The sequence below is a fragment of the Ambystoma mexicanum genome, chromosome 3p, assembly GCF_040938575.1.
Source record: "Ambystoma mexicanum isolate Mex_15411 chromosome 3p, UKY_AmexF1_1, whole genome shotgun sequence".
Lineage (NCBI taxonomy): Eukaryota > Metazoa > Chordata > Amphibia > Caudata > Ambystomatidae > Ambystoma > Ambystoma mexicanum.
In genome coordinates this window covers 153,193,753-153,212,360 of record NC_090925.1, presented here as the reverse complement: position 1 = coordinate 153,212,360, position 18,608 = coordinate 153,193,753, and the positions used below count along the sequence as shown (strand labels likewise).

At 46.6% G+C, this 18,608-nt stretch overlaps 1 protein-coding gene across 1 annotated transcript in view; it reads left to right on the top strand.

Annotated features, from left to right (window-relative positions):
- Positions 1–18,608, top strand: part of LOC138579505 (killer cell lectin-like receptor subfamily F member 1) — a 216,911-nt gene that overhangs the window by 78,308 nt on the left and 119,995 nt on the right. Inside the window, exon 3 of the mRNA XM_069649827.1 lies at positions 10,814–10,909. Coding sequence (XP_069505928.1) covers positions 10,814–10,909 — 96 coding nt within the window. The remainder of the gene's footprint in view (positions 1–10,813; positions 10,910–18,608) is intronic.

The following is an 18,608-nucleotide window of genomic DNA, read 5'->3' as shown; positions in this document are numbered from 1 at the left end:
TTACAGGAATCCCAACCTCGTTGGCTGGCAGGACAGTTTTGGCCCTGTTGGCCAGGGGAAGGCCCGCATGGGAAGAGCTGGCCCCCAACCACTTAAAAGTTTACCCTCCCTTTGGAGGGTACAGAAAACCCAGCCACAGGAAAACCACGCTGAACTTGAGCCATGAGATGATGACTGAATACCCCCATACCCCCCGCGACAAGCAGAGCCCCATTCCAGAGGACGCTCAGGGAACGCCCCCTCCACACCAAAAACTAAAGTTCTTGACACTGAATGTCAGGGGCCTCAACGCCCCGCAGAAGTGGAAAGCGATCCTGAGACGCATCCAGAATGACGAGGCCTCCATTGTCTTCCTCCAGGAGACTCATCTGATTCCAGCCGACTTCACGAGGCTCCGGGACCGGCAATTCCCACTGCAATTTCTGGCATCCAACGGAACGAAGAGGGGCGGAACTGCAATCTTGATCACCAAAGGCCTTAAGCCGCAAATCCTGGACTCCATGCTATGCCCAGAGGGCCGCTTTGTGGCAGTGAAATGCTGAATGCTCGGCCAACTGTACACATTGGTTTCGGTTTACGCTCCTAAAGAGCAGGAGGTATTCTACTCTGCCCTAGAAAGCGCCCTCCTTCCATTTGCTGAAGGCCAAACCATCATCGGGGGAGATTTCAACGGAGTCCCTGACCCCTTAGCAGACAGATCGCACCCTCCAGCCTGCAGAGACTTTGGCTGGCGACAGCGCTACTCAAACTCTTCCGAACCCTGGATGTGGTAGACGCCTGCAGAGTCCTTCATCCAGAGGAGCGAGATTATTCGTGCTATTCTTATGTGCATAGAACATACTCTCGCATTGATCTCCTGTTGGCATCCCCGCAGATCCTAGCATTCACAGATGAGGTCCTCATTGGACCCAGAATCCTCTCGGACCACGCGCCCATAACGCTAACGCTCAGAGCCCACAACCCTGACCCGTCACCACGGCGCAGCTGGTCTCTTTATGACCCGATCCTAGAAGACATGGCCACGAGAGATATGCTGGCTAAAACAATAAAGCAGTACTTTGAAGAGAATAAAAACGAAGATACCTCCCTGGCAACCACGTGGGACGCAATGAAAGCCATGGTGAGAAGGGTCCTGATATCCCGAGGAGCGGCCTATCACAAACAAAAACAACAGACCCGCTGCATTCTAGAAGACAAAATTCTGGAGGCGGAGACGCCGTGTAAGGCCAGAAACTGGTCCCCGAGAACATACCGAGCACTACAGACGGCTCAAAAGAAATTGGAGGCCCACTACGTGGAGGACACGGCCCAGCTTCTAGCCAAAACAAAGCAGGGCTACTATGCCAGAGGTAACAAGGTGAACAAATTCCTAGTGGAAAAATTGGCAAGAGTCAAGAGGAGGAACACTATTATAGGCCTCCAGGACCCCCAAGGAGCAGTCCAATTAGCTGATCAGGATAAATTAAGAATCGCAGAGGCTCACCTGACCGATACAATGTAGGCCACCCCAAGATCTAGCGAAGAACAGCATTCTTACCTGCAGGGGGCCGCCTTACCCCAGATCGCAACTCCAAGAAGAGAAGAGAAGAGCTGGAGGCCCCGATCACCAGCGAAGATATCGACGAGGCCATCAAAAGCTTAAAACCAAGAGCCCCGGGACCAGATGGGTTCTTGCCACGATTCTTCAAACTTTTCCGACCCCAGCTGCTGGCTCCCATGACGACTCTCTTCAACTCCTTCGCCACCTCAGAATCGATAACCCAGTCGATGAAAGAGTCGATCACAGTCCTAGTGCTGAAACCAGGAAAGGATCCCAGAGACATTGCGGTATATCGACCCATCTCCTTGCTAAACCTAGACGCGAACATTTATTCAAAGGTCCTGGCAAACCGTCTAGCGAAGATACTCCTGGATGTTATAGATCCAGACACACCAGGATTCATCCTACACAGAGCCACCACGGACAACACACGTAGGGCCCTCAATCTGGTCGAGATTGCTAAGGGAGACTCTCGTAAACTCGCCCTGCTGGCTCTGGACGCAACCAAGGCCTTCCACAAGGTAGATTGGTCGTTCCTTCGTCTTACCTTGGACACGTTCTGTGTCGGGCCATCCTTCTCGAAGCTTGTCTTAGCGAATTATCAAACCCCGACGACTCTCCTCTTAGTGAATGGCCTACTGACCGGCCCGATCCCCCTAACATGCGGCACCAGACAGGGGTGTCCCCTCTCCCCCCTCCTCTTTGCCATGGTTATGGAACCCTTGGCCCAGAGAATTTGCCTCAGTGCCAGAATCAAAGGCCTCCAAGTGGGCCCTACCCAGCATAAGATCGCGCTCTACGCCGATGACGTGATGCTGACCATAACAGACACTTCCCGGTCCCTGAGGGCCTCCGTAGCGGAAATCCATTCTGGATTTGCCATCAATTTCGCGAAATCTTCAGCCTTGGGGATAGACTTAGACCAGAGAGATAAGGAGTCCTTCAGATCCCAGTGCACGATCTCACTAAGCGAAAAGTCTATCCCCTACCTCGGGGTGCAGATCCCCGCTTCTCGTGGAGACACCTACCGGACAAACTTCCTGATTCTACTTAAAGCCTTAGAAAAAGACCTGGACAGTTGGCTCAAGCAGGAAATCTTGCTAATAGGTTGCATTACGGCCTGCAAGATGAATTTACTACCACAATCTCTTTACGCCTGCTTGGCCCTCCCCATTATGGTCCCTCGTCCCCCACTACAGCGACTTCAGAGGAAGATATATTCCGATTTATATGGAAGCGGAAGAAAGCCTGCATCCCGAGGAATACCATGTTACGTGCCCCGATCCAGGGAGGCCTCGGGGTCCCCGACCTCCAACGGTATCAGATGGCAGCACAGATAGCTCACACACGAGCCTGGACTATTGCCTCAGGGCGCCCCAAATTGATGGACATAGAACAATCCCGATTTCCGCTCCCCCTGCGCTTTCTCCTACACCTTCCTGCCTCACTGCGGTGAACGTGGCCGTCCATCCTATCATCGACTAAGCAGACATTAAAGGCATGGGATTGGGCACGCAAATCCAGAGGCATCCCGAGGGACCTGAGCCCGTCAGCCCCAGTGTTCCACAATCAGGCCTTTTCGCCCGGATTCTCCCCCTCGAACTTTAGAAACTGGATCACTGGAGGCCTTAGCTCCCTGAGTCAGCTATTCGAAGGTACCCAGCCACTGACGTTCATCCAATGCAAAAGAGCCTTTAATCTCTCGGAGCCTGACAGGTTTTCGTACATCCAACTCAGGCACTGGTGCTCACATCCCCAGACTCGGTTGGCGGCCACACGGGAGCTTGATGCTCTGGAACTAACTGCGGCTGACCCCCCAGCCCGAGGACATATTTCAACATTGTACCGTCTGTTCCAGGCAAACCCACTGGCACCTAAAGCAACATATATGTCGCAGTGGGAGAGAGACCTGGGACACCCGATCCAGGATCAAGACTGGACTGACATTTGGTCATGCACGCCTTCATCCTCTTTCTGCATTACCAATCGGGAATGCGCGCATAAACTTCTCTTGAGATGGTATTACCCGCCGCTCCGACTGCACCACTTTAATCCATCCCTGGACCCGCAATGCTGGCGCCGCTGCGGCTCACCAGGCTCTTACCTACACATGTGGTGGACTTGGCCAGTGGCGGCGGACCTTTGGACCCAGTGCATGGCCACCATTACAGACATTACCCAGATCATGCTGCCATTGGAGCCGGAGCCACTCCTACTGGGGACCCCGATCCCGGGCATCTTTCCAAGATCAGGCCCGCTAGCGGCCCTCATCACACAACTCTTCCTGGCCGCGAAAATCACAATAGCCAGGACATGGAAATCCCCAGAGGGTCCCCTAATGGTACTGTGGTGGTTGAAGCTCTGGGACATCTTCATCTCCGAGAAAATCATGGCGGAAAGCAGAGGCCGCCTCCACCGCTTCACAAACATGTGGTCTCCGGTGATAGACTATGACCAACGCTTTCCAGCCCTGACACATAAACCACGTCTGGTGTTGAATGCACTGCAGGCAGCAGACCGGAACCGGACTTCATTGGTGGATGAGCAGGTCCCGGAAGGTAGCCAGAACTAAGGGGTGGGGGGCGGAAGCTCAGAGACACATGAAAAGGACCTAATGAGTTGCGTGACTCGGAGGGCTGGAGAGCCTGTGTTCGGACTCAATTGGCGAGGGAGCAGGCCTCTGGGGACAGCCAGTAGCAAAGTACAGGGGCGGGTACAGGGGGATGCACGTTTATGAGTCAAAGTTGTAAAGAAGTGCTGAATTGATGTGATACTTTGTTTTCCTGTGTGCTAACTAAAATGAATATGTTAAAACATTTTTTTTTTAAATGTGTAAAGAAGTGAGATGACCCCACACAAATAAGTTTGCTCCTCCCCACCACACGTGAAGTTAGCACCTCTCCCAACATTTGAAAAGTTAGCCGCCCTGAAATGTAGGTTTTGTTGCGCCCCTGAACACAAACACACACACCATTCACCATATATACACACACACAGCCATCCTATACATTTGTGTGCACATTTCACCATACACTCACACAGGCAGCCACCCATACATTTCAGTGTGCATCCTTTCACCATACACTCACACATGCACAGGTCATGGGTCGAGGGGAGCCATAATACTTCAAAAATACATTAGGCCTCATTAGGACACTGGCGGTGACGGTATGAACGGTGCCGGTAAGGCACTGGCACCGTTCATACAGTCCCGCCGCATTACAAGTTCTGTTCTCGGGTTCCTTACCTGGCGGGCTGTGCGGCACCCGCAAGCATAACTTGTAATTGCGCCACCACCGTTATCAACGGTGTTGGCACAACTATGCTCCCCACCCCCATTCTGCCCTATTGGGCAGAATGGGGATCGGGAGCCCGACAATACCGCCACCCGCGAATGGGCAATTACCGGCCCATTCATCTTGTAATGGGCCGGTTATTGCCCAATCGCAGGAGGCGGTGGCGGTAGCGAGCATGGCAGTAGCCGTGCCTGCCATACAGGCACGGCTACCGCCATGCTCGTAATGAGGCCCATTGTTTCTGTTTGAAGTCACTCTGATTTCATAAAGAAATTATTTCCGTAAAAGACTGAACCATAACGGAAATAATTTCTTTATGAAGGCAGAGTGACGTCAAAAATAAACTATTTATTTTTGAAGTCATAGGGCTTCCCCCACCCCATGACATGGAGGCCTCCAGCCTAGAGTCTTCATGTCATGTGGAGGGGGTAGAAACCAGACTTTTTGTATTCACTCTGCCTTCATAAAGAAATGATTTCTGTTACAGAAATCATTTCTTTAGAAATGCAGTGAATTCAAAAAGAAAATGTATTAAAAAAAGGAAAATATATATATATTTTTTTTACTCGAAGTGGGGCCCCCTTTCAGAACATGTGGTCGCGGAGCCCCCCGCACCGTGGGGGGTGGAGGGGCCCCTGTTACGCCAGTGGGCTCCTATACACAACCACCATCTTAAGCCCTGGGGCAGACAGAAGTCTGATTCTTGCAGGGGGCAGAGCAGCCTGCGAAGGGATTCAGCCACTTACAGGACAGGTTGCTTGTAAATGTGAGGGGGCAGTGTCTGGGGCATTGTGGGCAGCTCTGCACTATTTGACCTTTCCTCTGCTTTTGACACGTTCAATCGTTCCATTCTGATCAATCAACTCCACGACAACCTGGGCATTACAGATCAGGCCCTGGAGTGGTTAACCTTCCTCCTCCTGGAGGAACCCTCCCAGGACCCAACTTGGGTCCTTTCTCTCTACCACCTATCTCTCCACATGTGGATCTCCTGAGGGCTCTATTCTCTCACCCTGGCTCTTCAATGTCTACTTGGCCCCTTTGGCCCAACTGATCTCTACCGTCTCTTCTAATTTTTAGTATTATACAGATGGCATGTATACTTTGGAATGGATTATCCAAGTTGTGCCAACATATGATTTGGAATGAAATTGCTTTCAAATGTGAAGATTTGTTAAAAACATTGCCTTTTAATCAATAGTAGTTCAATTCATTAATTCATCATCATTATGTTATAGGCTTGCATTGACAAACAGCTTAGTAGTAATTACTTTTAGAGAAAGGTCCAGTGTTGTTACGGTGTAAAGGAAATCTCTTTATAAGAAAACCTCTTTAAGAAAAACATGGGCATGTGTTTCCCCACTTGATTATCAGTGGTTCATCAGGAGGGTAAAGTTGAAGAAAAAAGGGAAAAATAATAAACACATTATAAAAATAAAATTGTATTGAAAAGAAATAGCACATTAATTGCATTTAGATTTTATCAGTTGCATTCTCAAATTTGCTGAATGTGCCTCCTAATTTTTCATTGCAACATTTTGTAATGCTGAAAAATTATTAAAGCTATAACTCACCCTGCAAATTTGGCCAGGCTTCTGATTGCTTATCAATGAGATTGTCCCTGTAGGCAGGGGACACCTATGCAGGGGACACCTATTTATTGGCATTCAGTCATAATGTGTAACAACATTCATGATACATAGGGATGCACAGTGTCCAAAGCTCTGCATTTTCCATCTGCGTTGTTTAGCGCAAATTCAAAATGGCTGCCTCTAAACGCTACCACGTGCGGACGTCAATGCGTTCGTTATCGCAATTGCGTCATCACGTTTGCACGCTGCGGCGGCCATCTTATGTTGGGATCTAGATTACCGTTATTAAGTAGAGTCAAATATATTTTGTGATAAGTTATAATTAGGAATCACAACCATGAGTTTTTCTATGCTTGTTATTAATTTGGCCATAAGTAAGAGACTTTATGTCTGAAAAATGTTGGTCTACTTTTTCTAAGTAAGTTTTCAAAAAAGCGAGCAGTACATCTAGTATTAGTAGATTGTTTTTTTCTCCTATTTACTCTGGGATAGCTGTAAAAATTATAATTAATAATGGTTTGTCCTCTTTTACGGTCACAAATACCCAATGTGGCATATATAGATTAACATATTGCATTATTACAATTACATTGTAAAGTTCCAGAGAAACAAGGTTCTAAATAATGACACATTACTTTGCTGGTTTTTCTCTTGTGAGCACTTCAGGTGCTCATCGATGATGACACATGTCTGAATCACAGTTCAGGGCAGTAATACTGGTGTCCATAGTATGTATCCAAAGTGCTTCGTTTTGCCTCAGGATCAGTTTCTTGTTTCCTCAACTTGGTGGCATGGTAATTTTTTCTATGCCATTGAATTTGATAATCAGTATTTTCTTCTTAGTGTTCCGTTTGAAAATGGTAAGCTAGAGGATATTTGAGGTCCTTATTCTTAATGGCTCTCAATTGTTCCATAATTCTGTGTTACTCACCGCTGTTCTGGCCGGGTCTCAGGAAGACGAGCTGTAGGTCGATCAGACAGAAATAGCCGAACAGCAGATCCTCAGAACTCCTCTCGCCAGCCAGGGTTCTCCAAGAGCCCAGGCCTCCTCAACTTGAGGGAACTCTTTCTTATGATCTGCCCCTCTGCTGATAAGAGATAACAGCCAGAGGAGTAAATCAAACTGAAGAGCGGGTAACACATGCACCGCTACAGGAGCAATCCAGAGCAAGACATGGGCTGTCTGTGTGCTCATACATGAGAGGATGCATGCAATAAACTGATTGCAGGACGCTGTTCAGCTTCTCCAGCAAATTTAGTTGCGCTTCCCCTGCAACTCCTCAAATTCTTTTCGGTTTTCATGAGAGCATTTAGACGTGAAACTCTTTATGAGCGGTGTGTAATTGGAGTAAGCATTGTCTCCTGCAAGTTACCTAATTAGTGTTGCTTTAGGGCTGATAAGAGCTGATATGGGCATTTTCTTTTGAAAGTGCATACAAAGCTGAAATTATCTTCCCAAATACTTGCCTTCTCTTAAAACAATAAAAGCGAGCTCCAAACAAAATACTTTTCTAAACTCTGCTAGGCCCTGAAGACCCTTGCATATGGAAACAAGGCACAATCACCATATACCAAGTGATACGACAGACACGAGGTTCAATTTCCAAGTACTAGGGTTTATTGCAAAGCAAATATATTCTCAGTCGGCCGACTCGGGTCTAACGTCTCGCAACGTGTGTCATGCAGACCTCGTGAGACGCAAGAGCGTGAATATTTCTACAACAGCATCATATATATGAAAAGACAATCATACAATCTCTTTGTGACACATCAAAACCGCCCATAATGTATCTTCTTGAGCTAGGGTTCGGTAATTGACAAATATGACAAATATGACACATTATGACACGTTTCTTACTAAATCTATATTACTCGTTTTAGCAAAAGTTGCAATTTGCAGTAAGCAGACATGTTTCTTTGTTATGAAGAACATAAGGCACTTGTTCAGCAAGGATACTGTGTTCGTAGGAGAGACACATTCCAAAGCCTGTTATCTACTAGTTTCTATTCGTGAACTAGGGGTCAGTCTGCTCTAAGAAGATCCCCGAAGGGGGGCCGCTAAGAAAGTATAATTCATGTTTAATGGCATGTTTCTCCAGTTTCAGCGAGACCGGGTGCCACCTGGGCCTATGATTAAATGCATCTCGGCTCACCTTCAAGGACCTGTGAGGGAGGAAAACGTATTTCTGTACTGTTTGGCATTTCTGTCTGGGCCGATCTCTCAACATGTAGATTTGTGGCCTCGCTCCGTGCATGAGCTTATGAAATAAAATACATTTTGCTGAAGCGTGACAACAGAAAGGAAGAGAAAGAAAATGGCGGATGTTACACACAAAATGGACGCCCTTCTCTCATACTGTCGATTCTCTGTTGGCAATGTAGGGTACTTGATGCGATTGGTTTTCGGCCAACATAATATACCTTCTATATAATTAGGGTCGTTTCTAGACTTACAACTGCTTCCTTTGCTTTCTTGGGCTGTGCTTAATTGACAAACACACACAAAATGAGGGTTTTTGTGCAACGTCACATCATATATGATAACAAACTGCATCCATAAGTCAAATAATTACTATAATCAGGTGACACTATCGCAGAGGGGCTTAGTGGCTATGCAATGGAGACCTGGCTGAGTTCTGAAGCATGAACGGTAGTTGCTGGTCTGAGGAATCAGAGCTCAACTAAGGCTGAAGAGAAAACCGAAAGCTAGGCAGTCTGGCAGAACTTATAAAGGGGAAGCTATGACAATTCCCTTAAATGGCGATTCTACAAAAAAGAAGCATAATCAAGGGCCTTGCACAACAAATGTGGAGGGTGAACAATTTAATTTTGACGAGAAGTTACAAAAATATCTGACCCTCTTGATTTACAAAGCCAGACCTATTGTTATTGCCAATACTTGACATTTTTGGGAGGTGGCAGCAAACGCCCTTCTCCCTCCTTTTTGTTTTGGTCCAATTTTTTATGTTCTTTTGGGGGTGATTAAACCTTGTAGACCCCCCAGCTATAATATGTGAAACCTCTGTAACGTGGCAGATAAGCTTCCAACCTGAGGACCCCCAATATTTCCTAAGCAATCAATTGTGTTTCTGATCAGTATGGCATTTTTCTTTCTAGTTCAGCTACAAAACACACCGTTTTTGATAATATATTATAAATGTCACTGAGATCTTTTTGGGTAACAATGAAAGCCTCATTTCTTTTAGAAGAGTCATCAGTTGTAACACTAAGCCCCCAATGCTTAGGAGACGGACTGGGTTTTATTTTCTATTGAATAGTTTATGTTTTGCTAATGTTTTACAAATAAAATATTCTATTTACATAGTTTAGGCCACTACGGTGGTGATGGGAACAGTGTAAATATTAGTTAATATAACATAACATAGCAGCATACATCATTTCATGTGTCATGCATGCAATAAGTACAGATACTCCGAAAAGTTTAAATACCAGTGCAGGGCCGACTCAGCCAATCATCTTTTCATGGTTGGGAAAAAAGAGTGTCATTACTTTGGATAATAATAACGCATGTTATTTTAGTGGGAGGAGTCTGGCACGAAGCACAATATAACAACACACAATATTATCTTTATTTTTTTAATGACTATTAATCATTGGTCCTGTCTGGCCTTAGCCTCTACTACCCAGCTAAACGTCAACCTTTCCAGTACATGTTAACACCACGTATTCAAACAGTATAATCACTCTGAAGCTCTAATGATTAACACACTATTCAAACTTTTGAGAAAAAAAAATCTTACCAAACAATACCCAGTGCTTACATTTTAAAATAATAAGTGCCATACACTCTATTTGTCTGAGCCGACCAATGGCATGCAATGCATCGCTGGAGAGAGACCTGAAAGCACAAGCAAAGGCAGCCTGTAACCTGGCACTACAAAGTGCACATTTAATGTTCTGAATGAAAGAAGTATTTTGCTTTGTCATAAAACTGTCAACATAGGAGCAGGTGTTCGGGGCCCCCCTCTGAAGCTCTTGGGCCGTTTCACTGAAAACCTTGAAAGGCACTGATGCTGTCGCCAGGTACCCCTTTCTAGTTGCCAAAGGGATGTTTAAAGTGATGGCAACTTTAGACCAAAGCATTATAAATAGTTTTTAAGCCCAATCGTTATAGACACAAAAGGCGTGATGCATGTTGACAATTTACATACCCTCATCAATTGTTTTCAACTTAATGATGCACAGGCTGAGCAGGGAAGTGGGTGGGGCAACGTCTGTGTCTATTTTCCATTGACCAATGGGGAGCCTGTTTGGTCAATGTTTGTTTGGTTTCACTGCATACATGTATGTATTTAAAGTTAAAGAGGTAATTACATTGTTACAACTATACTTATGCAACAATCCTTCTTTGTCTGTCTTTGCAGCGCCATCCAGGTCAGTGTTATGGAGATCTGCGGCCATTACTCTGGGAGGCTTGTTTTTTCTTCGTTTGGGGGCATTGACGTCCTTGGCAGTACTCGGTGAGTAACCACATGCATGAACATGGTGACCGAGGGCCTGAGCATTCCCTCTTTACAAATGATTATTACAAATGTCTGGAAAATGCATGACCCACTCAGAGAGTCCCATGCTGTAAACTGGCAACAAGCACCTGGATGCGGCTTCACGTCTATTTACATGGACCATAGATGGTCCCTGTTGGAGTTAATAAACCTTCTACTGACTGTACGTCATAGATCTGTATAGCCTTTAAATACCAGTCAGGCCCATAGTGATGAAAATGGTTGAATGTAGGATTCCAGAGCAAAGTTGCGGGTGCAACAGGCTGCCAACATGTCCTTGCTGCATTGGATCTGCCCAGCCACCAGGGTATGCACCTTCTGCTTTGCCTCCTGCCTTTCCCGCCTGATGTTATATGCCACTTGCCTCCTCCTAGCAGCTAGCCTAAATGTTTGCCTTCTCTGCTACAAACACCTCTGACTGCTGGCAATATGTTGTTGGTGCTGGGACTCCCTCTGATAGGATGAATGGCTGTGGAGGGAGTCAACTGCACCTGCACTGTCCTGGGATGCCTCATTGACCTCCACAGCCTTTTCTCCCGTGGGTGCACTTACAGGCCCTAAATCCATCTGACTGTTCAGACTTCCACCTTTCGGCAGGTACAAAGGTACATCCAAAGTGTCCGATGGCCGGACAGGGGCAGAGGTGGCTGAGTTGATGCTGTCCATGCAGTCCCCAGTTGAGGTTGTCTGGGTCACAGATGTACAGGTGGGGGGGGCATTGAAGTGACCTGTCCAAAGAGGCCACCCAGAAGCAGTACACCAGCCTGGTGTGGATAGAGATGGAGCACCCATCTGTGATGCCCTATAACCTCCAAATGAGTGGCTTCACAGCATCACGGACCGCTGCTTGCTGCTGCAATCCACCCACTAGCAGTGGCAGCACAGCGCTGCGGATGGCCTCATCTCCTGAAACTGTGGTTGTTGTCTGGGTTGAGGCATCGTGAAAGGGGTGTAGTTCTGCAGCAGATTGGCCAGGAACAGGAGGATGTCCTGACTACTCCATGGTGTCCGGCTCAGCCTCCTGTCTCAGGCTTGCAACCTGCCCATCCTCATCTGATCCCCATCCACACCAAAACTTGACACCTTAACTGAAGTCTCCATGATTTGTGCCCCCTCTGTGCCGATGGAGCTACCTCCCTGTCCCTTTGCTGCTGAGGTGTCAATCACTATGACCTCACCTAGGTGCTCTATCTCAGCAACAGTGTCATCCGATAAGCGTGTGCCACCCCAGGAACATGCCTCTCTGAGGAAGTGGATGACACTGTGAATGTCCGGGGTGGGGTCTTTGGTGTTTTCTGGAGGTCTTGCCCCTGACATTCAGCTCCTCATGATGTCTGGGTTCCTCTTTGTCAGCATAGGACACCGGATGAGAGGAAAACAAAACATACCATAAATATGTGCTTACACAGGTGGAAGAACATCAATTTACAGGATACTACCCAACCACAATAGGCACAGGCCAACTGCATGTATGCTATGTTATGTTATGCAAATTTGGAAAGCGCAGCATTCCCCTGAGGGCATCTTGGCACTAACTGAACAGATATTGGCCAGAGACAGCAGAGACCTAAGAACTGGAACAAAAAGGTCTTCAGGGAGCCACGGAAAGATGGATGGTTCTCAACAGCCTGAAGAACAAACCGGAGAGAGTTCCATGCCTTCCTTGCAGCAACAGAGAAGGTCCGCCCCCCTATACGGGAGTGATTCACCCAAGGGACCTGGATAGACAAGGAAGACTGGGATCAAAGCGCTCTAGGAGCAACATGAGGACAGAATTTAGCACAGAGATATGCAGCCTCTAATTTATAGAAAGCCCTATGTACAATATACAGGGATGTGAATATAACATGCTTCTCAATGGAAAGCCAGTTTACCTGCAGCAGGATCAGTGACATATGTGTGCCAAAGGGGATGAGGGGGTGAGGGTGCAACTCAACTCTAGCTGCCATATTCTGAAGAAGCTGAAGACGGTGAATTAGATAGGCAGACTGGGCAAGGTAGAGTGTGTTGCAGTAATCAATCCCACTCATCACCAGGGAAGAAACCACAGAGGCATGAAAATGTGATTGAACTACGGAGGGTCCTCAGTTTAAGATGCCCAACTTGGCAGACTAAAGCCACCTGATCTTTTATTGATAAACAGGCAGAGATTCTGACGCCTAGGTCTTTCACTGTAGATAAGGGCAGAAGACATGGCCCGAGCACAGGAGGCCAAAAATACAGAGTCCAAAAAGATAAGTGGAGAGCAGAGCCCACAACCAGTACCACTGTCTTTGCACCGTTCAACCTGAGCCAGTTTCCGGCCATCCAGCCTTACACAGCCTCCAGACAACCCCTAAGCCGTGCAGGGTATCGGGTCGAGACAGGTCAAGCCGCAGAATGATTTGAGTATCACACAAGCACACACTCACAGCACCACTTCTCTATATTTGTAAGAGCCAATTCTCATAAGGCAATGTGAAATGCCAAGTGACAATCATGACCCCCTACACACGTCAACAGACAGCCTTGCTCTGCGTCCACGGAGCTATCACAAATATTTCTCAGTCATTCACTTAGCACCAAAGCAGTTCCCCAATATCAGCATGCTTGACAGGCTCTTGGGAATGGGCCATGGCCCCATCTGCCCTTGCATCAAAATGACAATGTGATCTCTCGCCATCCTGCTGTAAGCATCCCACACAGTACATGAAGATGTGTACAATGCATACACATCTTATTGCTGAGTGTCTGTGTAAGATTTACAGCGTGTGTCACTTCCAGGACACATGCACCAAATGACAAGATGTATCTTGACACCCTGACAGAGTTTCTTCAAAGCTATCTCATGTAGCAATAGCAGGCACACTACTATGGCAAGTGAACATAGTCTGGGACATGATTTAGCTAATCAAGTCATGTCCATCCATGCATATCATACACATGCATGATGGTGGTACACATAGGTGCACTGGGAATAGTGGATGACAGGACATGGCCTTCCACACTACAGCTGAAGACAATCAGACCATCTCATGTGCCCTCCCAATGACAGCAATCACAAGGATCATGCCAGCACGTCTATGTTGGCAAGCACAGGGGCTGGCCGTAGGAGAGAAGGTAGGAGGACAAAGAGAAATAATACATGTCTACATTTTACTGTGCTGGGTGTTGCCAGCAGGGGCAGAGGGGTGCAAAACTCAACCGTAGGTGCAAAGTGTGCAGATCCTGGGAATGAAGCTGAGGAGAGGATGTGAGGTGATTCAGTCCGTGACAGAGTTGCATATTGTGTCCTGGTTGTCTGGAGATGCAGCCAGATTTGGGACAAAGCTGCAGCAGGGAGGGTTGCTACTGTTTTTAGGTATTTATGTATTCCTGAAGAAGTGCACCAGTGAGCCCACATGTTCCAAGGGTAATGTGGTGATTGTGGTGTGAGTATCCCAGACCAGTCACTCAGTGACAGTGTGGTGGTAGGATGTGCACATTACATCATTCATACTGGTGCAAATCATTTGGTTACCCAGTTAGGGGGCTTGCCTGTCTACTTCAGAGAAGAGGGTCTGTGCTTTAGGGTGAGGCCATTAGGGCAGATGCTTGACAAATGGTGCCTAACAAGTAGCCACACAGGGGCATTGGAAAAGGGACTGGGGGTTCTGGTTGCTTCATGGGGTGTCCTCACAACCCCTGGAACTTAATTTGTGTGTTGGAGAGGTAGGATTGCATACCTCACCCACCCATGAAAATGTGCTGGGAATTAATTAACTTGTGGGATGTTGATTATGTGTGATGGCATTCAATTCAGAACTGTCAATGAATATGGCCAATATGCCTCACACAATGAATCATGTATTGTGTCCCTCTACTTCTCCTTGGCACCTGTGTCCGCCATTGCATATACACATGGCTTTGTTAGTTCCCCAAGCTGATACGACCTACGTCCCAGCTTTCCCACTTGGTCAAGTGCCCCTTTCCATTTAGACAGTGTGTCAATGAAGCAGCAACACAACTGATTTGTGTTGCAAAACGCACATACAATGTTGCATCCTCTCTGGCTCCCTTCATGTAACCTCATCCATGAAATAGTTACTATGCTGTACTGTCTTCCCTATGTGTACCTATGTGCAGCTTGGATTCAGGCCTGCAGGTCAAGGACCTGTACATTAAGTGCTGGATTGATCTTCTCCAGTATCCGGAGCTGGAGTGGTGTTACCCGATAGCGGCCTGCAGAGGGCACCTCCATAGTGTCTCCTGCTTCAATAGCTGCCCTCGCCTTTCAGGCTCTGGCTCCTCATGTCATCCCGATGGTCTTGTCATTACGTTCTACCACCCCCTCTGCGTTGATGGCAGCTATGATATATTCCCAAGTCAGGCGACAGGTAGAGCCCCCAAGCTGCTTTTCTGCCTCAAAGAAGGACTCCTAATGGGTCAGGACATGTTAACCCATGATGCCAACTTCAGTGGCAGAGAATTTGACAGCTCTCAGCCCTGTTATCTTGTGGGTGCTGGATGATTTAGCTGACATAGCACTGGTGGGGCTTGTGAGCTAACAGTGGGTCCTGACCGTACCTGTCTAGATGAGCTGCAATGGTACTAGGGAGTTATGGTAGCCCTAACAAGCCAGGCGAGGTGGTCACAGAGAGTATCTCTAGGTATGCTGCACAGGGACAGGAGGTAATTGACTGCAGGAATATCCAGGCACTCAAATACAGTGCAAGTGGCAAACAACCAGTGACACTCTATTAGGCAGCAGGAGTTTCTGCCCAGAGAAGGCAAACAAAGCTGTAGGAGGCAACACATGGGTGAAGGCAGGAGGATTTAGAAGGCATAAGTGTGTACAGAAGTTCCATGAGGCAGCAGATGACAAAAATGAAGAAAGGTCCCTCTGCGTGCAAGTTATGAGCATCACCCAGCATGCTCAGTGCGTGTGTGTGCGATCAGAATGTAAATGTATGAATCAGTGGGACATACAATGATTGCACTTGTGTGGTGGTTTTCACAATAGACACAGACAGAGAGAAGGGTTGTATACGAATTGTTCGTTTTACAACTGTTCGAATTACAATTGACCTTTTCACAATTGACCGAATTGTGAAGGTCAATTGTAACATATACGTGGGGGGAAACCCCCCAAAACCCCCCACCCAACGCCAAACCCCCCAAAACCCCTATATATATATATATATATATATATATATATATATATATTAACGAACCGATATTACATGGACACGGTAGCGTCCATGTAGTTATGGTTAAGTTGGTGTTTCCATAGGAAGAGCATTTTTTGGGTGGCTTATAACTTTGCTCCCTCTGGACGAATCCTCACCAAACCTTACAAAAAAAGTATATAGCCCACTCTGAATCTTTTTGAAAAGATTGGTGAGGATTCGTCTAGGGGAGGAAAAGTTATAGGGTGGGTCCCAAAACTTGTGTTTTTTCCTATAGACATAATGGGAAAAAACTTTGCGCACGGCCACAGGCCAAACCGCTGGACGGATTTACACCAAATTTGTGGCAGGAGCGGGGGCTTGGTCCCGAAAGCGTGTTTTGCAAATTTGGTGTAAATCCGTCCAGTAGTTTTTAATAAAATGACCAAAACGTAAGGCAAAAAAATTAGTGATATCTGTGTTCGCTTCGCGGACGGACTTCCCTGTTCACTCCGCGGACAGCACCCCGATTGGCCCATGGCCTTGCGTCATGTCCGCGGACATGCAACGTGTTCGCTGATTGGACGGCGAGGGGCGTGGAGCGAGTCAGATTTTCTGTGGCGCCCACCATCTTGTATTCTCCGTCGACCGCGTACAGCGCGGTGAAACGTGGATAAAAAATTGTATTTATTGCCGTGTGTTGGTGTGTAAGAGTGTTTGGGGAGGGTGGGGGAGTATGAGATATGATAGTTAGTTTATTTTTATATATTGCGCCTATACACAATGTTTTGTTTTTTTATGTGCTAGACGTTTTTGTTGCGTTCGATTTGTCCGCGGAGAACACAGCTGTTCTGACATTTTGTAAATAAACTAAATGGTGGGGTGTTTAGAGGACGGAGTATGTGTCATTTCTGTTTGCAAGGAAGGTAAAAATTAGCTATGAACACTCGCGGTGTACTTAATTGTTCGTAAATACACAAACTGGGGGTGTCCTCAGGACGCTGTCCGTATTGTAATCTGTCTAGTTGAATGTTTTCTAAGAACACTCGCGGTGTCCCGAAATGGTTGCAATTACACAAAATGGGGGTGTTCTGAGAACGTTGTTTGTATTGTTCGTTTTCAGGGTGAAAGTGTTTTAAGACCACTCCTTTTGTCCGCTAATAGTACAATTTCCTATGGGCGTCAACCGACTTTTTGTCCACTAAAGAAATGATAAATCCGGCTGGTGTGCGCCGACATTATGTGATAATCCTATGACTGGCGCTATTGACCTGGCTGACTTGCTTTTGCGACACTAAATCATATCTCCCGCCCCTAAGCCTGATATTATCAAAGCATTCATATTCCCCGCCTCTCTCCATGACGTTACAGGGTGCGTCATCAAACGCGCCCTGTCCTCTGCAGTCCTAAGTGACTTTACACAGAACCCGGAAGACAACACATATTAAGTCACAACACAGCGCGCCACAATTCGGAATATGAAACAGTGATTTAAAAGTAAACAGCAAGATTGTACATTTTGTAAAGTACATTTATTTGACATCAAATGTTTAGAGAATATTCAGCAATTTGCATTTGTCTTTGTTGTCGATCCGCAAATGTTCATGTTGAGGCACGCGATGTTCCTTTGCGGTACAGAGGGTGTTAGATCAGCTTACAACTCAGTGCGCCACAATTCGGAATATGAAATTGTGGTTTAAAAGTAAACAGCAGGATTGTACATTTGGTAAAGTACATTTATTTCACATGAAATGTTTAGTGAATATTCAGCGATTTGCTATTGTTTCTGCTGTCGATCAGCAAAACTTTATTTTGAGCCACGCGTTGTTCCTTTGCGGTAGATAGGCTGTTGGTTTATGATAAAAGCTGTAAATGGTCGCTCTGATAATCGGAAGGTTGCTCCAACAACGAGCCATTAGACCACCCTATTGGTTGGTATGTTGTTTGTAGCCGCTAGTACTGCGTAAGGGCATATTGGTCCTTGGCGATTGTCCCATAAAATGGTGAGGGTCATGAAGTTGCATATTTGGACCTGCACCTGGCAGTTGAAGACCCCATCCGCTGGAGTCTGTAAATCGTGACATAGGCAAAATGGGGCCACATACCTGTTTTAAAAAACATAAATTAGTCTCACCAGCCGATCTTCATTAAAAATCATCATTTTATTTATTAGGGCGTGAAACTATTTGCTATCAAAGATAGTGCAACGGAGTATGTTAGTAATAAAATAATAATATTTTCCCATTCGTACAGCGCTAAGAACCGTGAGGTATCTAAGCGGTGCTTATTATTAACCACGGTGTGTGGTGCTCATTTATCGACCACGGAAGAATGAAAGGCTGAGTTTGGCCTTGCCGAGATTCGAACTTGCGTTAGCAAGCTGTGCACGGATGTCAAAGCGAGCGTTGTACTTGCTGTGCCACTTGACAGGCTACAGTGAAGTGGCACATCGAGCAGAGCGCTTGACCACCTATAGACCGGTTAAATTATTTCTATTAACCCACCCTGTGTCGTCTGCCTTTTTCAGAGCC